Below are 27,252 nucleotides of genomic sequence, written 5' to 3'. Positions count from 1 at the left end.
AATGTATATAAATTATTACTTAATATGAGAGTCGAAAATAGGGAAATATCCCAGTGGATGAATCAATTGCAAAATATTCTCAACGAATGTGGCCTTACGTATATTTGGATAAATCAAGTATCCCCTTCTGAAGAATGGATAAAACTGACTGTCAAAATATATTCCAAGATCAATATAAACAGACTTGGTATTCAAACATTTTTAATTGCCCGAAAACTATAAATTTTCGCATCTTAAAAACTGATCACGCCTTTGAAAATTATTTTAATACTCTGAAAGAAAAAGACATATTGGTTTTTAGTAAATTTAGAATGATAAATCATAAGCTCCCAAATGAAGGAGGTCGATGAAAAAATATACCAAGAGAAAGCAGAATTTGTACTTTATGCAACGAAAATGCAATAGGGGAGGAGTATCATTTTATAATGGAATGTAAATATTTTGCAGCAAAAAGGAAGGAATACATTGACAGAAGATTTTTCAATAACTGTAACACATTGAAGTTTAAAGAATTAATGAACGTGAGAAAAAAATCAAAGCTTAAAAAACTTTGCTCTTTTATCAGAATTATCAACAAAAAGGAGAATTATCTGGACTAACAGCCGCACATATCTTCTCAATATATTGTCTGGTTACTTAATTGTACAATTGTATTTTTATCTGTTTTCTTTTATTATTCATGACTGTTTTTTTGTTTATGTGTTGCTTACCTCTGTAATACAATTTCATATGTAATGACTGATATGTATGTCTGTATACCATTGTTTCAACAACAGTTTATCAGAATGAAGTATATACTATGATTTACAATTGATAATCTGCGTGATACAATTTTAATTAAACAGAAGGAAAACGACAATTACGACCTAGATAAGTCAGTGACCAAGTTAACTGTAACTGTGCCATAATGTCTTTGTACTTTAGAATTCAGGGTTGCATAAGAAAATTGATTAATAAAGATGATTTAAAATTACTTGTTTTGGAATTTAAAAAATAATTAATTGGGTTAACTGCTTTGTATTTTGGCAAATGTTTATGTTTACGTTTCGAACGAAGATTAGATATATGTGGAATTTAAGGAAACTTTTCTTTCATTGAACTCTTATTATTTATGTGGGCTTCTTTCTTTCGTGCTGCTCATTATGTATGAACAGTGGGTTGGTCTTACTGGACGAATCGGAACGGCAGGTTCAACATCAAGCCCCTATATAATGGGCGACGTTGGCCGTTTCGGGCGTCTGGTACCATCTTAGTTGTCTAGGAATAACAGCTGCCTAGGATTAACATGTATTGTGGCAGCGTGAGCTTTCCCCTACACTCTCACGGAAACAAAACAAAACACTCTACCAACAAAATCACCGTCATAACATCTGGCGGAGAACTCAGCTTCCGTCATAACATATACAATGGAATATAAATCCTCACAAAAAACGATCTTTCCAGAAAAAGGTGATTCCTATCCCACCGAATAATTAGCAAAAGTTTTGTTTTGTTTTGTTTTGTTTTGTTTTGTTGTGTTTGTTAGTTTGTTTTTTGTTTGTTTGTTCGTTTGTTGCTTTGTTTGTTTGTTTGTTTTGTCTGTTTTTGTTACAACTTTCCTGCTTAATTACATATACTATTTCTTTTTGCTTAATAAAGCACTAGGATTGTCATCATGCTACCCCGTGATCACCAAGAGTGATAAAATATTCAGGTAAAACTCTTATTTATGAATACCTCATCGCCAAACTATGGTACAAAGGCATTATTTTTATTTTTTTTATTTTTTTGGGCCGGGGGGGGGAATTTTTATACCCATTACATTTAGGCTATTTAATTAAAACACACGTTTTTATTTTTTAAATATCTATTGCCCTTTGTAGTAATATCTTTAGAGTATGATAAGAGGAGTTATTTTCTGAAATATTTGAGCTGTACATCATATTTATTCCATAACCTAGTCTTGTTTAATTTTATACAAAAATAAAAAAAAACAAAACAAAACAAAAACAAAAACAAAAACAAAAACAAAACAAAAACAAAATTTAACCACTCCCAAAAAGAAATAATTCATGTTATTTTGATAGCAGAACACTTTATAATTTTGTCAATTACAGGCTTGTTTGTTATACGTGAATTTGATTTTAACCCACAAAAAATACGTAACGTTAGCACAAAAAAAGTGACACATCACTTTGTAAACAAAGTTAAAAAAGAAAGACTTATAGTCAATGACATCCAACAAAACAACTCTTGAATACTTTTCTAATTAAATAAAATCACAGTGTCGATTTGTTCACGAATATTATTTAAAGAATAAGTTATCAGGTCGACCTGATATTTGTACTCAAAATGATGTTAGGATATTTCAATAAAATCCCCGTTTTTGAAAAGGATTCTGACGAAGCCCAATGTCTTCCCTCCTAATTTTATCAATAAAAATTGCAACAACACAAATTTTGAGTGAGTAAAATGCAAAATATGCACCACTATCACACTAACCAATATCTTAAATTGGCACACTTTTTTTTTCAAAAACGAAATTTTGAAAGTATGTACGGTGCTTTTCGAATGACAGTTGAAATCATGCATTCAAGTTATATTGAAATTAATGATTTACTGGAGTGTTTCGGTTTTCTCACAGTTCAAGTAAAAAGGAGTTTTTTTAATAGAAAACAACCGTATTTTGACATTACTTGACATATCTTTACGTAGACATGAAAGGACCGGTCAATCATATAATTATGACAAACAAGCGTTTGGCAAATTGCATTTCAGGACTTGTGCAGTAACTTCATTTTTGCAGTCAATTTACTTTATTTATATTATCAAACGTCTTCCACAAAACGGTTTAATGTGCAGATTTTGGTCGCCTCAGCAATAAATCGTTTTACATACTGTTCAAAGAGCTGAGTGATATCAGATAGCAAAAATTGAAATTAAAAAAAAAGTCTTGGTCGATGTTTGCTTTTCTTGACAATGAATCTTCTTTGTTTGCTTGTTTTTAAAGGGAAAGGTCAGTTCTTTTTTATTCGGGTGAGGTGGTTGGTTTTTTTATGACCTTTTTATGTGTTCAAAAAAATCATCATTTGCACTAAAAGTGACGCATGATCAGGTGAGTGGAAGCTTTTAGCACTGTAGAATAAGTGTTTGGACCAAAATGATTCCGGAGAAAAATAAATCATTCTAGAATTTTTATGTAAGAACTAATCTCTTTTTTCATGTTTTACATGATTATTACATGGACTGCTACTCAACTAAATAACATAAAGTTTCACTAAGGGCCACGTTCATATGATTCTGTCGAATACATGGTATATTCTTTAAAAAAAAACTAATACTAATACTAATCTTCTTATACAAAAGAAAAATTAACGGCCATTCTGTAGAAATATGTAAAAATTTATTCAAGTAAAAGAACTTTCTCGTTCTTCTGATAACTACTGAGTTTTACTTAATTTGTTACTGGGAAAAGAGAAAAAAATGAAAGTAAAATTATCATTTTAGTCTTTATAATTTTGATATTACTTTATTACAATAATTGAAAGTAACGGATATGCATATAATTAGAGAATTTTTTTCTGATGACATGTAGACAAATTTCATACCTGGAGAATCGTTTTATTCAATTAACAATTCAAAAACTTTCGTATATCTATGGTATTAATGAAAACAATCTTCATGAGAGTGAATATATTTTAGCGAAAAACCGAAATAATGTACTTCCGTGTAGTGGCCAATAACGATACCATCGAACCTCCGCGTCCCATCGCGGTTACGAGTCTTGTATATACAAAACTGTACATATATATATATAGTTATTATTTGGAAGTGACTATTACACAATCATGGATTCAAAAATAATGTTCTAGTTTGAATATAATTGTGAATATTCCATTCCGTGCATATGTACTAATTATGATAGCACACATTAAACGATCCCATTTCGTCTTGGTTGAATGTGTTATGTGGTGATATGCAGTCATACGCTGATAGGTAGAGACACGTTCAGCTTTTGTTCTCTATTAAGCAATTGCATTAGAACTAAAGACCGATAGAGAGCTTGTTAATACAAGTAAGGAATAATGAAATAATAAACAAGTTAAAACATTGAAAAGGATAATTCAGACGATCTTAAAAAGTTATATAATTAAATGAAATTACAGAAATGATTGTAAAACATATAAGTTAATACTCAAATTATGTGCTGCCCATTTATGAAGTAAATCAAAAATCATCCTTCCTAACCATCAAAAGTAGCTGTTCTAGGTGAGTCTCATAAAGTATTAAATCATTAATCAATTATTTCGCAGAGTTATTATGTATGCTTGTGTAATCTTACACATCGTTTAATACAGGGCCATTACAGCTGACCTAGAATTAATGCGGGATCAATACATAATCAGCCAGTTTGTAACACTTTTATTATTAACCCAAACGGTTCGTAAACCTGGTCCGTATGGCAAGCCAGTTCGTAAGGAAATCTATATTTGCAAAACGGGTCAGTAAGACTTTCCGTATTGGACCCGGCACGTCGTAATTTAGTTTAAGAATATATAAATTATGAAAAGTTTTCTAATTAGTAGTTCTTAGCTTATTTCTTAACACCAATAAAATGGCTTAAATCAAACCTAAAAAATGTCCAGTACTGAATTGAACATTCTGTTTTTATCAAAAGTCAATGCGCTGAAATTTTGTCATAGATGTATCAGATTGCATTTGTGTCTATTGTTGAGAAACAGTTCAGTCGTTTATAGTTACAATTAATCAAAAATGAAATAACTATTGTCGAATACTTCCTGCACTATGATCATTATTGGAAAAGAAGCACAAAAATAATTAACAACTGTATCAGAACCATCCACAAACAGTCGCTGGTAGACAAATTGAAAGAAGATGTGCCCTTCTGCCCTTTAAATATATACAATTTTATATGCAACATAGTTGAAAGCCATAGTGGATATACCTTTGATAATGCAGTTTAACAGAAAGCGACCAAGTTTTGTTGAAGTATAAATACTTGTTTGGCTCACAAAGTAATCTATAGATGGATAGTAGGAACTGAAATCAACCAAAATAATTCGAATAATGAAATGGAGGAATTCGTACGACCAGGAAATTCAATAACCGACTCTATCATCCCCATTTCTTATTTCTATCTATTAATTTGAAAAATTACAGCCTATAAACTTTAGTGTCAAAAGCTATAAAAATTTCGAAAATAGTTTGTACCACTCAACTTTAAGATATTGTATGTACCTTTCACTGACATAAATATAGTGCTGAACATCTGATGTATCAAGAAAAACAAAATACGCAATAAATAAAAACATGTTCAAAGACATGCTGAAGTAATAATTTATATTTTGTCTTTATTAGTTGGGTCGCGTTAAAAGATTTCGGTAACAGCCGCCTGCTACATCTAAATCTATCAACGTTTGATATGAATTATCCACGTGTTCGTTTTGTTCGCCATACCTTTTATGCAGATATTTGTTTGTCTGAATTATCAAAATTTTGAATGGGATGGTATATGACATTGTTGATTTTTTAAAATAAGGTTATGCCTTATTTTACCCTCGCTTTAAAAGTGGTGGTTTTTAGTGATTTGATATATTATTCCGGTGCTAACAAATATTTGTGTCCTATCCCATTTGTTCTAGTTGAGCAAATAAAATTGTTATAAAATAAACAAATATTTCCTTTTCTTGTTTTGCTTTAATTGTCACTTTAAATTTGCTTTTATTGTGTTTGTTTAGGTTATTTCTTTGCTCACATGTAACCTTTCTTTTTACCATGCTTCACAACAAGCATGAAGCTAAATATTAAATTGATGAAATGCTATTATTTTATGAAGACTTGAAAAGAAATCCATGACGAATATTTAGTATTCTAGGATGGAGTAAAATTAAAGATAAAGGATGAAAGAGATATTGATTAACAATGAAAGAAGCTAAATAGCACATACAGAATCAGCGAATTCAACATTCTGAACATTAAAAATATAAAAAAGACTATTCAATAGTGAACTTGTTTCAATTAGTTTTCATCAGCAGCATTACAACCAAATATCTTCAAAGAATAAATTGTAAACAAGAAGAACTCTGAAACCAGAATACCGAAATAGGAAGCCAAAATCGCCATCGATAATTTTTTTCTTGGGTATGGCAAAGGTGCTACATTTTTTAAGTGCCATGTTTAATTTAAGTAACTTAGCTTCAGCTTGTTAGAGTTTTGATTTTGTTTGACGACTTTCAATAGATACAATATGAAATATAGTTCATTGCCATATAAGTCAAACGGTTAAATGAAACCTTTATATTTCTCATCCATCCGCTTTTACTTCTTGTTTTCATATAAAACGAATAATTAATAAATGTTTGAAGTTTAAAATGACAATGCAGGGTCGTATTATTTGGAAGAAGGAACAGAAAATAAATTTGGTCGCATAAATTTGTTTTCAGTTCTGTGTTGTTGTTGTTGTTGTTTTTTTTTTCATTTTGTATTTGTATTTTATGTATTGTTTCTATCTCAAATTGTCAAAATGTCATCTTTGTATTTAACAAAGTTAAAGCATTGGTTATATATACAATAAATGACTTATATAAGTCGCAATCATGATTATTCAATTTGAGGAAATGTCATACACAAACTGGTCGGTAAATATAGTACTTGTTAGGGTTGAAAAATAATGCCATTAACGCATATCGAAAACATTAGTTATTTATTACATGCATCAAGATTTCATTGTTGAGTAGATACAACAACAAAAAAATATATCATTTTCTGTATATTTCTCCCCATATTGAGTATTAAAAATTGAAATACATTTGAAATACTCAAAATCACCAAACACATTCTTATAACATTAAGATACAACCTCTAAAATGTGTGAAATTGTTAAATAAAGACTGCAATAATAGTCATTAAGAGTTTCAGTGTGTATCAAAATATCATTGAAAAACTTGCATGTGGAATCATAAAGCCTAATTAATATAAGTGTATGTGTAAGTGTAAGCTACCTGACGAACATTTATATTGGTTTCTGATGAGAATAAGTGTAATCTCTGTATATTTATCTATCTCTGATACAATAATATGTGATAAAATCCATATGAATATTTAACTGCATAAGTTCTTTATCATTTTACTATGACGCCATGACCACTTACGACTCAAGGAAGTTCAGAAGAACTGACATTGTATTAATTTACTCGGTTGATATTGATGACTCAATCCTAAGTGTTGATGATAAGAGCAATGGTTTAACTACATGACAGTGTGTTTGAAGATGTTGATGAACTATACAGTGAGTTAAATTAAACCAAACAACTGAAAACACCAAAATGTTATTCTCTGATTGTGACGTTAATCCAATCAACATATCAGTACTTGCCATTTACGTTCTGCAAAACGATACAATGTCGGTCAAATTAAAGATACTCTTTTCTTGACTCGGATATATAAGATAAATAATGCAACTTTTCAGTTATACAATGTCAAGACGGAACGTCCTATATATGGATATGCTCTGAAGCATGAATGGTTCAAAATCTAGACAAAAGCGATATAAAAACATTACGATGCACTGCCAAGAAAGCCAAGTCATGTACAGCCGAACTTCACTCGCTCGAACTCGCATGATCAAACACCCGGGATTTCTCGAACACATTATGGTATTAGTAATTAATATTCAGTGGTTGAATTTATACTTAAATCAAAATTGTCGTTAATTTATTAAGCATTTGATTCCAAGAGCATAAAAAATACTATATATTTAAAAAGATATATTAAATATTTTTCTTTTAGAATGTATGATTTGTTTTGATAATATTTTTTGTTATTCATTTATTTACGATGAAAACCCCTTGCCACCCTGAAATTATTATGATGATCATACATTGTTTAATTCAAAATAATTAAAGTAGGACAATCAGTACTTTTACTTTCCAATTACAGTAATTTTATGTAGCTGTCGTTGTAAGAATCATGCAAAATCTGAAAATGTGGTACACCCCAAAAAGGCTACATATTTTTATTTTTGTGATTAGGTTGTTTGATGGGACTACACTATGAAATGTGTAATTATTCATTCAAATCTGCCTGCTCTTAGGAGATAATCCACATTGAAAATCCAGTAGATTCTATTGTGTTTGAGTGCCATTTGCAGAATTATCTCCCTTAATTTTTAAATATACAGTGCATGCTATATAATTTGTATCTCCTAAGAGCACAGGTTATATGAAAAACTACATGTTACTTTCTGTTTACCAAGACATTTCAAACAAAATATCAAAAATACTCATGAATCACATTTGGCATGATCCTTAGCTGGAGTCCTACTTAATATGTTGGACAATCGGAATAAACCATTTTAAATACGTGTTTTAACAAATAATTTAATTTCACATGTCACACGCTTTCTGATCGGATGAAAATTTTTGTCCATCTTCTCATAGACCAAATTTTGTTATGTGACTGAGAAGTCACACGACGTTTTAATGATTTACTCGTTGAATTTGACACTAAAATTCAGAAAGTTAGAAGGAAACACTGCTACATTTTTCTCGATATATTTGAAATAAAGTCAGTACCCATGGTACACAGTTGAAAAACCCGCCGAGCAGGTTATGTAGTGTGCACCACGTGATTGAGGTTCTTTCTTCATAGACAGAAAACAGTTAAAAAATGTTATTTTCCGCTGATCTTAATCAATAAGTTTCAGCATTTGTAGAATATATTCAGTGGATTTCGACTTACTTAGCATCAATCCTAATCCACTGAAACGAAATAAGATTCGGGTTAGGAAAAAAAAACTACAAGTTGATGGAATATGTAGGTATTGTTCATACATGTAAGTGAGCTCCGCTAAAATATATATGTTTACCTAACGCAAAGCTCGAGGTATAGGTTGTTCGTATCATTCATACATTAGCAGATCTTCACAGAAGACGGGAACAATTTACACATAATCTGAGACGAAACATGCAGATATACTTAAAGTAAGCCAATGTCTAAAACGATAATGGTTGCATTTTAAAAATGAACCCAGTCTTTTTCGTGCATTGATCCTAATAAGTGTCAATTTTTTAAAATATTTTATCTATTCCAGAACTTACCTGTTGCTACTGAGTACAGAAACGCGTCTAGTTTTGCTGATAACCAAAATGGGAAGGGGGAATCTCAGATCACTAACATTGCTGGTGAGCCCATGTACCCGTACAATGTTTAAATTAAATTAAATACTCTTACAATCTACTAGGTGAACATTTTTTGTTATTGATACAGTAAGTTTGTTATTTTATATACATTTATTTGAAGAATGCGGTTAAACAACTGAAATGAAACTTAACTAAAATTATTTCACGATGGTATGTCTATTTTCTTTGTCAATCATTAATATGGTGTCGGCATGTACATTGCCTATAGAAGCGAATACCGAGAAGTTAAACATTTTCCAACCTTCACCTTTAACTTGACGAGCAGTTCCGACTGTATAATATTAAGATCACGTGAGTCCAATTCAGAAGTCCGAAATTATTATAGTTCTCTACAGGCGTCTGGAATATTCTACACATAACCTATGACGCAATCAAACGCAACTAACAGCTTTATAGAAATTTTAAATAAAATTGCCTTCCCTATCTTGAATATTTGAATAGTGCATACAACCTTTCCCGTACTTTTCCATGAATATTTCAGTAGCAAGAAAAAAAATTAAAGGATGCATTGAAAACGACTGTATTTGTCGAATGATGAAAATTAATTCTTATCTATTTGTGTTTATTAATACAGATCAGTGTAAATTCTGATTTCATTGCTGCGGAACTTTGTGTGACTACCGAACATATTTCGGTAATGCTGATAGCTATCACTTGGAACCATCTCAAGAAGGCTATTTTCATTGGAGTCCGAGTTGCTCATTTGCTTTTGTTACTTTGTATGCATGATTTCGGTTACCCTATGTTCTTGTTGTGTATGTCAGTTTACCATGTCTGGTCTTTGTCCCTGTATTACATTCTTTTGATTACCGCTATAACCTTGGTTGCCTTGATTACTCTTTCAAGTGCACACACGTTGTTGTTGAGATCCATTAGTGTTTGCTATAACTACCCTGTTATGAAAATAATGTTCCTCCTTCTAATCACGTTCCTCATACTTAAACTGCTGTACACAGATATTACAAATCTAAAAAATACACAATGTCGAAATAAAAAAAAAGCTTTGTATCATTAAACCCTATTTTGTCATTTTGATAACTAGTTAACTTTTATCTCTTGCATATCACAATTTTCAACAACATGTTTTGTCTAATTGAACAGACACATGCGTTTTTATAGACTTGAATTGTGTGCATACCTGTTGTGACTTCCACGCGTAACATCTTTGTCAATATATTGTGCGTTGAAATATATGACTACCAAGCAGACACGCATTAAATACCTAAAGGCAAAAAGTGCTGTTGTAGACAAATTTGATTCACTTAACCCTTCATTATTGACGTAGTAATTTTATGCATAAACCATCAAAATATTGTTTTGTTTATTTAGCAATGTTTATGATAAGGTCATGTTTTTTCATAGACAGTTTGGCGTTCATAAGACATGTTGAATTTGTAAAATATCTTTTTATAATTCAAATCGGTAAATATATTGAAATAAAATCTTTATAACAACGAAGTTACTACCGATTATACAATCCAATTTTGTTATGATAAGCAACGATATCACAGGTTTGAACAGTTGAAATGTTCGGGTGGAAATGCATGCCGTTTAGAAATATGATTGAGCAGACCTTACTAAATGGCGTAAAAAATAGTACAATAAACAGCCAAAGTAATCTTCATTTTGATTAGAAATATTTTGTATAGAAGGAATGACAAGTTCAGAGAACGTTCATTGAAATATACGTCCGTTCTTTATTCCATCTTATTTACAAAAGTGATTTCAATGGCTTACTTGGTTTTACCCATTAATTTCTATTAGTTTACTTACACTTTTGAGGAGGAAAACAACACGAAATACACTCTACATATCTATTAATTACCACTGATGGTAAAGTTGCACAAATATGTTAAAAGTTAAAGGTCTGTATTTACAATTCATACCTAAATCCTGGTTTCATGTAATCGTGTTTGGTGAGATGCATGTCACATTGTGTACAACATAATGATGGATGATGAATTAAATATTCTGTATAGACCGTATAATTGTAGTCTTATTTAAGACTCTAAATGTTTGTCGTATTCACGCATCGTTTGTTGAAACCGAAAACGTCATTGCCATAATAGTCTCCTAACATTTTATTGTTTTTGACGAATTTCACAGTTCAATGTGGTGCAGATAATCGATTCTTTTGAGAGCTAGCTCACATTATTTCTAGTTACCTTTTTTGTATGTTATATCCATTTCAGTGTGTTCGTATTTTGATTTTTGCTTTGTTTCGTATTTTTATTTTGTTTTAAGGGGATTGCTTGGTTTCAATAATTACATGGAACGCAACACTTTGAAGGAATTTTACCTTCAATTACGATTCTTTACATTCATTAACGTATCACTACAATATTTAAAAATTCATGGATTTTCTAAAAGTTAAATAAAAGAGTAATCAAGGGAACCAAGGTTATCACGGTAATCAAAAGAATGTAATCCAGGGACAAAGACCATACATGGAAAACAGACATACACAACAAGGAACATGAAGTAACTAAAATCATACATACAAAGTAACAAAAGCAAATGAGCAACTCAGACTCCACTATAAGATGAAAGAATTTAAGTTAGACTTTATTAACCTTTGCTATTTGTTGAGGAAACTGACCTTATTTTCAAAAACAATCTTTGACACGCTTCATTCAACGTGTAAACAAGTACAAGAAACTTTTTTTTTCATTTTTGCCGAAGGGTGTTGTACATTTCTTTTGTTTTCTTTTTGTTATCTTTGTTTATCTAAAATTAGTTACATTATACAGGCTTTTAAAAGAATGGCAGTATTAGATGGAAACATTACAGTTCATTATGTTCTTGTAGTAATAATACATGGTACACATAAGGAATTAAATTCTTCAGTGTCATTAATATTCATCTGAAAAAAAAATGATATAATAAAACATTATTCTTGTTGGTGTACGAATTCGTTATGCAGAGATCCAGAAGGAGTATTATCGCTTTTCTGGACCATCAATCACTTTTAATTTGTTGCAACGTAGCTTCCTCGTGATGTAGTAATTACAATGCGAAACGATTAATGATAAATTATGACTGTTCGGTTCCTATCGTATCCTGGTTTTTAGAAAACAATATACCGTTTTTGAGTTTAATAATGGTGGCCTTTACTATGCGTTAAAACAGTTTCCGTCTTCTGCGTGTCTAACTGCTATTCGAAGACCCCCTTGTACATCAATTTACGATAAGTTATTTAATTTGACTTTAAGTTATTTTTTTCTCATTAGTCGCTACATCTCTTATTAAACTTTGCTGTTTTGTATAAGCCCGGTGTAATCTACTGAGAGTAGCTTGATACCTAAACAATATCAAACATTTGTTTCTTTCATTATGCTATGTCAATTTTCTGGACAAATGATCAGTTTGAACTCAAAATAACAGAGATAAATATTGTTAGATAATTTGATGATTATAACATGTTTAACAATAATACAAATATAAATTTGTTGACGCACACACTTTTAGAACAGCTAAAAGAAAAACAATGTCATGTTTCCAGAACTTTGCAAGTTAGAAAACATATTACAGAAAGTTAAATGAATACAAACCTACATGTATGTAAATAGCAGCCAGAGGCAACTATAAGAATGCCATTTCGACATCTTTTGTACTTAACATGTTTTCAAATTTCACCAAAAGAAAGTAAGCTTTTCATAACCTGTAGAGAATGTTCAGAAAAAGTGCAAGTCAGTGTGAAAAGTGCTTCAAGACATCAAATTTTATTGTTTTAAACTATATATCCATATAGGAGCAACTTTTTTGCTATACCTGTTTATAATACTGTTTTGGGACCAGCTGCAGCCTGCCCTCTGGTATGAGGATTTGCTCGTCGTTCATTGAAGACCAATGGGAGGACTAGGGCTGCCATTTTCATTCCGGTGGAAATGGTGTTTCTTTGACATACACACCAAACCTATTCTCGCTATATCTAGTCAAATATGATTGCTTCCCACATTTAAATGTTGGTTTAGTCCGTTCAAGGACAGTCTGTCGTGGAAAAGGTTGCATTGTGTTGTTTGGCTAATACACGCAACATTTGTGGTGAAAGCTATTATAGATTGAATGAGCAAAAGTACAGTTTGGACACATAAATCACCAGTACATAATTTGTACATGTAGATGGACTGTAACCTATATTGTTCTTACCCTGTGTAAGACAAAAACAGAAGAAACATCAGTTCAACATTAATCGATGATGTTTCAAAATCCACCCAATCATTACTAATAAGGTTTAATGGATACTTGAAAAACATGGAAAGCAATGCCCTATTTCATGACGTCTTATAATCGTAAATCAATGTATCATCTGATTGTTATGGATAAAACATAATTTCCACTCGCTATAAATACATACTGCATGCTTTTTCGGTACATGATGTTGTTTTGTCAGGCATACAGGTACATACGTTGCATCCGTCCTTAGCTGGAAATGTCTCCCCAATAAGATATGCCTTTCTGTTATATAAACAATCTGAACAAAGAGATCAGTATTCATTTTTTACGTTTAACATAATGTTTGATAATCCTATGTATCATACATTTTCTACGGATGTTTTCTTTTTTTTATCAATTTATTGTTCAACACGATTGAAGTTCATAATTTTGTGGCATCTGTTTTAATTTTGCGTCATGACACTGATTATTGATATCTGTCGGTCTGTGTCCTCATTCCTGGTTAATTTTTATATGGTAAAACCGATTATCTTCCATGAACTCTTTGTTTCTACTGTTTAAATACTTCTTGAAAGTACAAAGGTCAGATAATGAACAATTATGAAAACTACTTATTAGTCCCTGTCATTGCCTACATTATATTAAATGACAGATACATAAACGAACTAAATAATTATTTGTACAAATTTATACCATTACTTGTTACATACTGTTATGCATGGGTAATATTTCTTTTGTTAACGGAGTTGTAAAATTGTTTTACACTTATTCAAGACATTTTGTTGTATATTCCATTGTTTTCCATAAGTCATATGCTGATGCATTTGCTGCCTTTCACCAGATCCATTGTTTGTTAATTGTACTTACCACCGGGTGGAACACAACTTTTTCTGCAATCACATGCCAAGGAACAACATTTGTCCACTGCACATATTCAAATAGGAAAGGTGAAATTGATATACGCAGACAAAAAGCATCAAAACATACAACACCATTGTTTTAAGGGTACATGTATGTTTAAATAACATTTCAATTCAGTATAGAACATATTCTTGATTCTTGCGTTTACAAGTTTAAGGTTTCTGTTAGATTACAAGAATAGTTTGTATATATAGGATCGATTTTTGTTTGTTGGTTGGAATATTGGATATAGACAATTTTGGATCGATTAATGTGTTCATCGTATATGTTGCAGTGCCAGCCTATCTAAAGTATAAATATCCATTATTTTAATCGACAAGTGGAAAAAGGTGTTATATTTGAATTGAAAAAAGAAAACAAAAAAACAAAAAACAAAAACAAAAACCTTAATCTTAGAAGGTATTGTTTTTGCAGATGATATAAAGGTCAAATGTTCCTCGAAGTTATGGTGTATCAAATTTATTTTTATCGTTAACATTTTAAATCAATATTTATCTTATGATTACAAGCAAATTGATGGAATGTGTTATTAGATCTTGGCCAAGTTAACTGATAATTACCTCCCTTGCAATCGTAATCAGTACTACATTCGGAGGGCTGGGGACGACACATGCATATCGTAAACAACCCCGTTGAAGGACAATTTCCTGGCTTTGTAGGTGGAGGAACGGCCTGAACCTGTATGAACGATGGGAATTATTTGTTAATGCCTGTGACTGGTCTGTGACTGAAAACAGTTATTGTCATTGTTTTTGCTATAAAAAGATTAGTTAACTCAGGCATCTCTCAGAGCTTCGACAACACAGATGCATAAAATCAATTTATATCAGAAATGGCAGCTCCTGTTCAACTTTCGCAATAGGAGATCTGTGAGTGTTTTTACCGAACATATTGGCAACAGGCTTCTCCAAACTACTTTTTTCAAACGTATTTTGATACATAGGTTTTCTTGATTGAAATATCGATGTCAACGCATGTGACAAATATCTACTCTAAAGAAAAAAAAAATATTGATGTAATAAAACACCTCTGTTTTGCATTGGCAGCCTACGCTTTGCATGAATTAACAGCAGATTGCCTTTAATTGCAAAAACAACACCTGGTACTTAAAATCAAGTAGCAATTGTCCAAATGTGACCAGAATAATCTACTGGGCCAATTTTGATGTTAAAGGAACCAATCCGTTTGGGATTCTGCGTGCTTTGTTGTAGGGGCCTTTTTTACATGTTGATATTTTATGTTTTGACAAAATACACTTAATATGGATAGCAGATTTTTTTTCTTTTATGAAGATATTACATTGCCAAGGTCTGAAGAGTCTTTTCATAAAAACCCTGATATATGTTGAAAACGTTACACTTTAAATATTTTTTTTCGGACCATGACATCAATACATTTCATGTTAAAGTAAAGTTTAATACGATTTTGAAATTTAAGACATGTCAGTAGAAGCAAGGAGCTTATCATGATAGAAATTGCGTTTGAGGAGACTTTATCCGATGGAATCTTTTGTTTCAAGTTAATGGTAAATAACACAGTAGATATAATATAATTCAGAATGTCGGAATGATACCTCATCAAAAGAATGGATATGACTACTTACAGTAACTAGAAACAGAACAGCAAGTATGTCCCAATACATAATCCTCATGTATCCTCTACCTGCCTATTAGGGAATAGAACGAAACGTTTCAATTAATATATGCTTCAGCAGATGTCGCAAATTGTGAAGTTACACAATCATTAGCAAATATTTGGTAATAATCGTGTCTAATAAATACCTTTTAGAATTAACTTTCGACAAAGCTGTCCTTGTCTCAGCTGTAAATACATGCTTTTGTTTCACATATGATGAATAAAACCATAATAAATAACTATGTACATATGTTTTTTTTCTAATTACATTGTTACATATCCTGTTTGTTGACGTCAACATACTTTTTAAATATTCACAGCATAATAACAACACAAAACCCGTGTCGTTAATAAATGCAACGTTATATAAGGAATTCATCAGTATTATTTGAATAAGTAAAACACAGCAGTGTGAATGCATTTTTAGAAATTTTCTCACTTTTTTCATTTTTTTTTTTCGAGGAACAAACCTTAGTTCATTTCAAACACACGTTTAATAGTTGTCTTCATTGTTTAGTGACAGTAGTACATGTACACGTTAAGTATATTTATTTACAATATTCGTTTATGGCAACGCGTCACGTGATTACATCGTCTATGCAATGCAGCTAATCAAACACATGCAAGTCTTAAGGCAGACCGATCAATTTGCCATAAAATTAAATAAGCCTTTAGATCACATACCAAACTAAATGCTTGGCAAACTTTACCTTCTATCAGTATGATATTTGAATTTTACTCCAATGTGACTGTTTACTTTTTCTTTACATCACTTCCCTTGATTACTCTTCTAGTTACAATTTCTACATTCTAAAGAGTCAATGTGTAGTTATTCCAGCAATTTTTACATAGGTTTGTATGTTCTCAGTTGATCATGCCATCGATGATATTGACATATTTGATTTTGTTCTTTGATTCGATTAAAAATAATCTCAAATTGAGATTTACTCAAACTCTTCCTCAATACAAATTGTGACCAAAGAATCGCTTGAAATTGAAGCTTTAAAGAAACCCAGGCTTGGACTTTTGAATTTACTGAGTGGTATTATTTCTCAAGTCAGAGAGTCATGGCTAACATACATCTAATCGCATAAGAAATACGTTTGCTTAATGGATACTAACTCAGAAGTAAATAACGGAGTGTTTTATGAAATACTTTAGAAAATATTCTTATCCCGACTGATTTATGATAAGTTGTCTTAATACATTCTTATCCTGCAATGGAATACAAGTAGAATTTATAGTACTTCACCAGTGCACAATTATCGCCAGTACTATTGTACATGGATGCAGTAGATAAAATGGAGCACCTATAAAATGTCTTGAAATACAAATACAGCTCAAATCAATGTGAATTTATTCCAAGGAGTTTATCGTGTATTGGCATTATTTCTATATAAAACCACCGCTCTTTTTCGACCGTGGGGCAGGATAATTTTTTTCCTTTTTCTTATTGGTCTGATTTAATTGGATTTCTTTACAATAAAATGAATGTTACCTTGTTTCAAACAACCAAAGATGGTCCCTAAAGTCAAAATGCCCATGTGTAATAAATATTTATCTTAATGAACCCGTATTTTTAAGGATATATTTATAGAAGAAAAAGAATCCTCTTTTTATAACCTTACACTAATTAATTAGCAAGGGATATTTCCTCCGCGTAATCGTATACCAAAGAGTAATCAAGGAAACCAAGGTTATAGCGGTAATCAAAAGAATGTAATTCAGGAACAAAGACCAGACATGGAAAACAGACATACACAATAAAAACATAAAGTAACTAAAATTATACATACGAAGTAACAAAAGCAAATGAGCATTTATGAGAACTTAACATACCATTAATAACAAATAAAACTCTATTTTTAACTCATAGTTAATAACCTAAAATGTATTGGATACATTCAAATGAGTGTATTACAGGCCTAAAATTTAAAAAAAAAATGCAAAATAGTCTTGATTTTACACGAATTCTGCCCTAACTTTTTTTCTCTTGTTTGTTTGGCTTTTATTTATATTTACATCATAGACCCTTTAAATATCTTTGATATCCAGCATAATATCAGTCATACTACTTACATTTTTTATACCATTATGTTCTTTTCATAAGCACTGACGGCTCATGACAAATGCTACATTGTCTGTTAATATTGATGTAAATAATGGAGCTGCCTGCCGATCGATTAAAACAATGGTTACATTTTATTATATTTTTATCATAATTTAACAGCTTTTACATTCTAACCATTTTAACTCTCACCGATTGCTTGCGCATCTTTTACCAAGCTAGTTAAGACGATTCTTTATTACCCACTAACTGATTTCATTACAATTTTTTCGAAGAAGTCTAGATGTTATAAGGAATGTCTGCCTTAAACAGATTGTAAGGGTCAAGCAAAAAAAAAAGGTATATATTCCTGGAAAAAAAAACTTGATATAACTCTTAATTTTAACTATAATTCAAACATGTGTCACAAGATACAAGATATGACAGGAAAATGATCCCTTATTCATTTTCCTTTCAGGTTACACATATCCTTCAAAATCAATCGAAGTCTTTCCTTTGTAGTATTGTTACGGGGGTTAAGTGGCTTCATCAAACTAAATTCCAGGCTAGGGTTCAGATACTTTATTTGAGTGTAAAACTTCCCCTGAAATTATAAATAATAATATATTTACATATCACATCTGAATTTGAAAAATACAAACATGTTTGTTTGTTTGTTTGTTTGTTGGGGTTTAACGTCCGAGCAGTAATATTTCAGCTATATTCAGACGAATGAACATGAAATTGATGATAAAATGAACATGAAATAATGATGAAATGAAAAAGGGATGGGACACAAGGGCAATGGGGTCGACAAATTATGATTGCCACTGGAAAAAGGGGGGATGGGTAAGGTCGGGCAATTTAGCCTCCTGTGGCGGAGCGCAAAGGTTCCTACTCCTATCGAATACCACAGCAGGGTTCTTTAACGTGCGAAGAACGTGGCATCTTTCCCAACACGGTGCACCACTATGGTTTGCGGTCAGGTTTTCCGTATTATAGCCTGACAACCCCAGCATGCAACACGCCAGGGCTACCCCATTCCACCACCTGGGGCACACATCTCAGTTGCTCTGTGGGCAGAGCGCCTAGCCCCCGGCTAGGTTTCTGAGCACTATTTAGTCGCCTTATACGACAAGCTTAGCGCTGTTGCAGGCCTATTCTTTTAACACCCGGACCTGCACGGGGCAATACAAACATGAAAAGGAAGAATACTTTAAACAAACCAATTTGGCCTGAATCAAATATTTCTCACATTAAAAAGAAATGTAAGAGGCACATCTATAAATAGAACACAAATAAATCTAATTTTAGTTCACATAACATCTTTAAGTATTTCATAGCTGACTGATAAAATAGTTTACACCTACCAGCTTATGGAGCGAAGTAACACACTATAAATTGACTATAAACTTTGCCTTGTAATATGAAATTTAAGAATACAGCTGTACATTGTACCTATCACATATTAAGTAATGTGCAACTATTAATTATAAAAAAAAACCTAATATACGTCCATTCATCAAATCACAAATCTTGTTTGTTTGTTTGTTGGGGTTTAACGTCCGAGCAGCAATATTTCAGCTATATTCAGACAATAAACATGAAATGGATGATAAAATGAACATGAAATGAAAAAAAGAAAGGATGGGTCACAGGGATAATAGGGTCGACAAATTTTGATTGCCACTGGAAAAAGTGGGGGATGGGTAAGGTCGGGCAATTTAGCCTCCTGTGACGGAGCGCAAAGGTTCCTACTCCTATCGAATACCACAGCAGGGTTGTTTAACGTGCAAGGAACGTGGCATCTTTCCCAACACGGTGCACCACTATGGTTTGCGGTCAGGTTTTCCGTATTATAGCCTGACAACCCCAGCATGTAACACACCAGGGGTACCCCATTCCACCACCTGGGGCACACATCTCAGTTGCTCTGTGGGCAGAGCGCCCTAGCCCCCGGCTAAGGTTTTGAGCACTATTTAGTCGCCTTTTACGACAAGCTTAGCGCTGCTGCAGGCCTATTCTTTTAAACACCCGGTCCTGCACGGGCTAATAAAATACACAAATCAAACATTCCACAAACATTTAGAAATCAAATACACCACTAATGTTTACACTGATATCAACACTTCCGGTTACCATAACAACCTTTTTAAATATAAGAACTCTACCCATAACTGAATATAATGAAAATGTTACCTTCGTTTTCAATATGGAATGTTATATGTGAAAACGAATTTATTAACTCAGCTATGTTTATAAATATGAATGTAACAAAAAAGGGTCAAATAATGTGTACATCGTAGCAAACTTTATTCAATCGCTCAAAATTATACATGTACAACTAATTCTTACAAAGGGAACTATGTTCACTAAACATACCTTATTTATAATGCTTGTACTAGACCTTAACTATATACTCAAAATGTTGCCTTTCATGCATATTTTTAATTAAATACCGAGATTGTTCAAAATGGCAACTATCACTTTCAAATCATAACACGGGTAGAAAAATTACATCACTGAAACTTTCAATCAATAGAAACTCATACATATGGAGCAAACACAAAATAGAATAAAATATTACGAACCAGTAACTATACACATTGAACCAGAATACCGCAACGATGAGGGTCTCGACAGAATCTTTGATAAAATGATGCTACATACGAAATATCGCACATACAACTCAACAAATCTAATACCCAAAACTATATCCCTGTCATTGTGTGCAGTAACAATGAGATCTACTCTTATATACTCAAGTTATTGTCCAGACATCATGCTTTTACTAATGTCTTATCCTACTTCCTAAATAGCTCTCCTATTTTTGCAAATGGGCCTTGTGGTCTAATTTCATAGAAATATATTCAACTATACGCAAGATATTAGTTAGGAATAAAGACTGGAAGCTACCAAGTCTCGTCTGCGTTTTTGCACTTTTTCCTGCAACGTTTTTCATTTCTCATCATTTGACGTAATGCCGTTATAATCTTTAGTAGATTGGCGCACTGGACATTTATCACAGTATAATGGCACATTTAAAACTAAGGTGAATATGAACAATCTGACACAAGAACCAAATTAAGAAATTCAATTGTATGAAAATGATAGCAAAGTGTTTTTTTTTTTTTTTTCGTTTAAGTACCTGTTCCTATAAAATCCAGACAATGAAACGAAGACAGGTTATGTGATTAATGACTATATCTAAATTAACAAGAAATAAAATTTAGTTTGGTAGGTTTGTTATAGAATTTAATCAAAATATTCTCATTTGCAATGTGATAGATGCGGCTTGCCGATCAAGATTACCCTTTCTGAGTACCTGATGTCACCCTTTTTTTGGTCAGAAACAACAATGTTGTAGAGATCCTCCTGAAATTGTCCGGCAGATCTACGATGGCGACTCAGGTGGATCTCAACAACATTGCTGGTACGATCATAAAACATACAGCAGTTCGAAATGTAAAAGAGTGTCTCGGGAAAGCTTTTGGATGAAAAAAAATATAAGCAATTTCTCCACATGGAATAAAGGAGAAAAACATAATTCCTTTTTAGGTCTTGGTCTAAAGATGGCACAGTAGTACATGTTCTACAGGAATACGCCGAACCACTATAATTTGACTTTTCTTCATTGTTTTCCACATTTATTTTATTTCTAGTTTTTGTTAAAAACACACTTGTTCTCGTTTTCATTCAGATTCCGTATCATTTGCTTATGTGTGCTTTTGATAAAAGTATAATCACCCACAGCTTGATTCGGTTTCAGAATCTATGTTTTGATCTTGAACTTTGAAGTCTTATGCTGAAGACGGATATCAAATCTTAGCGTTGGTACAAACTAACTACTTTAGATTATTATCGGAATATCATAGCGTTAATTGTAACTTTGATAAAAAGACCCTCTTTGTTAGTTTCATTCAGGCTCCTCATCAGTTGCTTATGTGAGCCTTTGATAAAGGTACAATCACCCACAGCGCACGCTATTCAGCTTCTGAATCTGCTTTGATCTTGAACTTTGTGCGTTTTACGCTGAAGTGCGTTGGATGTCTAACGCAAATTCAACGTCGCCACGACATTTGACGTTCATAAGCGCTTACAATGTTATAGAGAAAACTATTGTACTGAAAGGAAAATCATGGAAGTAGCAAGTATATTGTTTTGTGCTTAAACAAACGTAACATGCATTATTACTGATGTTTTTTTATTAAACAGGTTTTGAAATATGCAATTTTCTACTCTTAATTTTTTAAGGTAGGGAGGTCAGTCAAAATATGAAGTATATACAAGTTTATATTACTTTGAAAGAGCCCAAGAAATGTAACGTACTGGTGCAAAAATTTTTAAAATCGGTCAAGGGGTTCAAAAGTTATTACAATTTAAAGTTCAAAATTTTGGTCATTTTTCTTGCGAAGGCAAAAATGTCACATTTTGGGCACTTCTGTGGCCCACATAAGTCAAACAGGTAAAGAAATTCATACATTGTGTCTTAATCATTTAAATAAAGCCATTTCATACTTTGATTTAAGCCATTCAGGAAACTTGTATCTTAGATACAAAGAAAATTACACTTTTTTTAAAATTGGCAAAAAAAAAACCACTTTGGACTTAGTTTTTTTTTGCTATGTGTCAACAGCATCGTGAATTAAAGTGCCATTTTTGGATATTCATATTTGGAAATTGGAAGGTAGTAGAAATCTGATACTTTGCTGTTCTTTCAAGAGTAATCCATTAAATAGAAATAAATAAACAAATATTATGTCAAAACCTCTGATTTGTTTTTCATTGGAATCAGAAACACTGCGGCAGACCCCCTTTTTTTTAAATGCGTTTTTTCAACAAAAAAATACATTTTTGCTTACTAAGAATTCAAAAAAAATATTTAATTTTTTCTGTCACTTGTTTTGTGTGGCAATAAAGTTGCTTGACTTGAAAAATCATGTTTTTCAGCTCAAAAACATTTTTTGAGGTCGAAAATTTACATTTTAGGGTAAATTTTAGAGCTATTTTCAGTGGAAAAAATGGCGAAAGGTCAGACAAAAAAAGACATTTTGAATTTAAAAGTAGTTTTTAGCACATGACAGTTATTGTTATTGTGATTAAATATGTAAAAACATATTTTTATCAAGAAATAATTGAATTATATTTAAAAACCAACAAGCAAATGTTGAAAAATTGGGGGTAAATCGAACATTTATGAAAATTTCAGATTTAAAAAAAAAAACGCATATTTATGCTTATATTGATCAAAATATCAACCTACCATATACTTATGTGGTACCATTTTAAAGCTTAGAATCTAAGCTATCACATGAAGATACTTTCATCTTATTTTGCTATAAAATGTTTAATGTGGATGAAAATTTGTTAGGCCTATACCTTAAATGAAGCCAGACGATAATCAAAATAAACATACATTTTTGCCGCAAAAAGTGGCAAAATAATATTATATCAAGGTCTGGTCAATTCTAAGATTCCTAATGTAGTCTTGTAATGTTTTCTTGTTTAAATAGGGTCTTTTAACATAATAATAATCTCATTATTATGTTAAAATTGAATAAAATTTCAAAAACAAATGCTGTTTTCCCAAGAAATTGAGAAAATTTTTATGAAGACATTGACTTGAACCAATGCACATCCTTTCACTATGGAACTTTGAAGCCCTAGCTGTTTCCTCATGTGTACTATTATGTAATGATAATAAACAAAATATCATCATTTGATTAAGTTTAATGAACTTTTCGAAGTTTCCATTTCAGGCCAGAAGGGTTTCTTCACCAGGATCTGCTATGTCTGCCAAATCTACAAAAGAGATTATATACATAAGGACATTACACCTATTAACATCATTTACCTTATCAATTTACTTACAGTTAGTTTACTTTCTATTAAATCATAATCTGGTTTGCTAACAATCTGAAAAAATGTAAAACTTTATTTGATGTTGGTTGCTCACAAAGCGGTTGACAAAAGATGTGGCGAGGAGTTAAAAACACCAAAGTTCCTTTTCCAGAATAATTATCTTCATTTCAAAACAAGAAGATTGTTTTATAAGGTTATATTAATGTTATGTTAAATAACTTAATATGAATAATTTCGCTGTGTGATCCGTCTGGTTCTTCTATCAAGTGTTGAACTCTCTTACCAATCAGGTTATCGGGTTCAGGTGTGTCTGGAACTACCCTACTTACTGTACCCCACATGGTCCTACCTCAGACTCGGTCCATATTCGTCTCATAGCATAGCCCACTATGCTGCTCAGGCCATCTGAAATAAACAAGTAGTGGAATTCAATGAATATGTACTGTGAGGCAGTTTTAAAGCAGAGTCTAAACACAAAACTAATTGACAGTTTTTGTAAGTAATATATGATTCAAATGTAAATGCTTATTTGTTACCATAATTAAAAGACTCAAAAGTTTTATTATTAAAATAAATAAAGTACTAAACTAAATCAAAGTATAAAAACTAACTTACCATGAATTCGAAACATCTCCAGAACTCAACAAAATGAAACTAAAATGATGAAAAACAAACAGAAAATAAAACTAAATCATAATAAAATTTACATCAGTGTTTACTTTTTATATGACAAAATAAAATAAATATTTAGGCAGCCTGTTTACTAATACTTTCTTCTGAAATAAATCAATAATTAGAAGAAAAAACATAGTACAAGTATGTTTCATATACATACAACAAAAGATTGGTATTATGAGTCAATGTGATCCTAAAAAGGCCAAAAAAATATTAAACCATAATTAATTAAAATTTAATGATAAATAATGTATATTACTATGATTTTAAACCTTTTCCAAGCAATTGTACATGTATATGAATATTAAATAAGTAGATCATCTACAATCCTCTAAAAAATGAATATGTAAGTTAGCTGTTAAAAATTGTACAGTATGAATATATAAAGTAAACTTAAGAAGATGCAGGTCATATGTAAAATATGCAATTGCCACATGTATAAATCTCATCAAATAAGTTCTATTTATCAAGTAAAGTACAACCAGGGCTACATGATAATTGTTCTAATAAAAGTCATAATTAATATATATTAACTGATAAAATGAAAACCAGAAAAAAAAATTGTGTATCATTTGAAGAAGCAATTTAAGGTTGATTTTTTTTTTCTACATATGATAATTTTGAATAAATAAAACTGTTAAAATAAATATAAAGAAGGTTTATGCTTAAACATGTGAGTTTCATATAAATTGGGCACTACATATAAATTAAAATTGAATTATCAAGGAAATTAAATGCAATATGTGCAAATTCTCCCAACCAATAGAAAAAAAGCAAGGTAAAATACAGAGACTTCCGATAATATAGGAAAGTCGATTAAGTCCGAAAGATTTTGAATGGATTGCAATCAAACGTTGGGAGAATTTACCTCATTACATATTCATCGTTTAATAAAAATGTTATGGAAACATATTCCAACTGATGCTAAATGAGAGTAATCTTTTTTAAATCAGCTCATGCAGAATCAAACGAAAATCAGACCTTCCAAGAAGGTGAATATAGTTTTTAAGCTTGCAGATGATAAAAGGTCATTCTAGAATTTGACCTTACGGAAACAGGGCGATTAGGCTTATATTAGACATAATTTAGGTACTTACCGTAAGTGATTGGCCTCCATGGCCTAGGTCCATCGTTGTCTGCACCACCAGTCAAAAATCCGTCCAGAAAACAGTCGGTAAAAGGCATTCATCCACGAGTGTTCGAAAATCTTAACAGAAGCTATGGCGGATCAGTAACATCCGGTTAGCAAGAACGATAACCGGTCCCGCTTTAATTTTTGTGAAAACCACGCCCTGACCACCCTAATATCCAATCGATTCCGCAAGCTATTATTGTTTTTCTTCTGAAACCAGGGTTACGGATGGACGCAGAAAGGATTAAATTTTCGGAATCCGACTGTCAGTGCATTCCGGGTACGCAAAAACTATTTTTTTTTCAACATGTTTTTCCTTAAAATTACGTAAAAAATATGTTTTGTAACCAAAAAATTAGCCTGACAACCGGATTATCAAAATTGAAGATATTTCCAAAAATTTAAGCCATAAATGAAGAAAATCGGTCCAGTAATAGCTTGCGGAATGAATTTTGAAATAGGTATGATCTTTGACACATAGTTTTTCAGGCGGCCATTTTTCTCAAAGTATCGTCACTTCAAACATTTGTACCAAATGACCATCAACTCCAATAACAATGAAAGTTGTATTTTTAGAAAGAGAAATGTCTCATCTTCAATTACATATATTTTTTATTGTCATGCAATGGATTTTTAACCATTTTCTAACGTGTTAAAGTTGACTCAAAATTGAGAATTTTGCTCTCGCAAGAATATCGATAAACGCACTACCGACCTCCCTATTTAAGGTTGTGAATCACTTGATCAATTTGTAAAATGTATCAACTCAATTATAAAATGCTTTCGCATAACTTGTTAATGGCAACAAAAGAAATTAATCGACTAATCTGCCAGTAAATTCCTATTAATATCTTGTTGTTCAGTGAAATTTGGTAATTTTTTCAAAGTCGGCGTAAATGTGTTTTATTTGACTTTTTTCAGATACAGATAGATTCATCATTGTTCTCCTTTCTCATTTATGAATAACTCAAGAAAATCGATCAAGTTGAACAGATCGGGCGAGATCAGAAATCGACATAGGACGTTGCCAACTTTCGTTTTTTCTTTTGTTTACAAAACCACAGTGTTAAGTAGCGGGTTAAACAATTAATATATGCGTTGTTCTTCGTTTGTCTGCAATATCATAACAGTGTTCATTTGGACTTTTTTCCATTGTATAAACGTTCAAAAATACTTTTAATTTGTTTTGCATGTGTGCATAATGCTGCACATTTTATTATTCTATATATAGCACTAAAGTGCGTTGTAAAGGAGATGCATGTTATTACATCCACTGCTTATGCTCGTAATTTCAAGGATATTTTTAATGTACTAAATGTATTATGTAAATGACTTTTATGAGTCTGTGGGTACTTTTTACATAATAATGAAATACTGAGTAAATAATTGTATCATTTGAAGAAGCAATTTAAGGTTGATTTTTTTTTCTACATATGATAATTTTGAATAAATAAAACTGTTAAAATAAATATAAAGAAGGTTTATGCTTAAACATGTGAGTTTCATATAAATTGGGCACTACATATAAATTAAAATTGAATTATCAAGGAAATTAAATGCAATATGTGCAAATTCTCCCAACCAATAGAAAAAAAGCAAGGTAA

At 31.6% G+C, this 27,252-nt stretch overlaps 1 protein-coding gene and 1 long non-coding RNA gene across 7 annotated transcripts; both read right to left on the bottom strand.

Moving 5' to 3' along the window:
* Positions 1-7,124: 7,124 nt before the first annotated feature.
* LOC148607528 (WAP four-disulfide core domain protein 12-like) lies at positions 7,125-16,167 on the bottom strand. Of its 2 annotated transcripts, none has more exons than XM_088545416.1 (6): positions 16,079-16,167; positions 15,901-15,963; positions 14,858-14,975; positions 14,244-14,300; positions 13,558-13,674; positions 7,125-8,759 (listed from the first exon to the last, which is right to left on the bottom strand). In XM_088545416.1, exons 2-6 carry the CDS (start codon positions 15,946-15,948, stop codon positions 8,752-8,754), a joined length of 348 nt encoding a protein of 115 aa, XP_088401542.1. In that variant the 5' UTR covers positions 15,949-15,963; positions 16,079-16,167; the 3' UTR covers positions 7,125-8,751. The 2 variants fall into 2 exon arrangements, with proteins under 2 accessions (XP_088401542.1, XP_088401541.1); XM_088545415.1 differs by lacking the exon at positions 7,125-8,759 and adding an exon at positions 11,972-12,063 and having other exon boundaries at positions 16,079-16,166.
* A 7,535-nt stretch (positions 16,168-23,702) lies between these two features.
* LOC148607527 (uncharacterized) lies at positions 23,703-26,995 on the bottom strand. 5 transcript variants are annotated; one of them, XR_015915217.1, is made up of 4 exons: positions 25,614-26,995; positions 24,457-24,495; positions 24,191-24,246; positions 23,703-23,895 (listed from the first exon to the last, which is right to left on the bottom strand). It is a non-coding gene; the product is annotated as an uncharacterized LOC148607527 (long non-coding RNA). The 5 variants fall into 5 exon arrangements; XR_015915218.1 differs by having other exon boundaries at positions 23,706-23,781; XR_015915216.1 differs by having other exon boundaries at positions 23,703-24,246.
* Positions 26,996-27,252: the final 257 nt, after the last annotated feature.

This window comes from Perna viridis, chromosome 9 (assembly GCF_037379345.1).
Source record: "Perna viridis isolate PV_CMFRI_1.1 ecotype Kerala chromosome 9, ASM3737934v1, whole genome shotgun sequence".
In the NCBI taxonomy this organism is placed as follows: Eukaryota; Metazoa; Mollusca; class Bivalvia; order Mytilida; family Mytilidae; genus Perna; species Perna viridis.
This window is presented reverse-complemented; position numbering and strand designations above follow the sequence as displayed.

What these genes read in the sequence shown, in the direction of transcription:
- LOC148607528 (XM_088545415.1), bottom strand. Translation starts at nt 15,948, where the DNA reads ATGAGGATTATGTATTGGGACATACTTGCTGTTCTGTTTCTAGTTACT. An exon ending in CTGTTCTGTTTCTAGTTACT is followed by an intron (nt 14,976 to 15,900) that starts GTAAGTAGTCAT and finishes TCGTTCATACAG; the next exon opens with GTTCAGGCCGTTCCTCCACC. An exon ending in AAGTTGTGTTCCACCCGGTG is followed by an intron (nt 13,675 to 14,243) that starts GTAAGTACAATT and finishes CTCTTTGTTCAG; the next exon opens with ATTGTTTATATAACAGAAAG.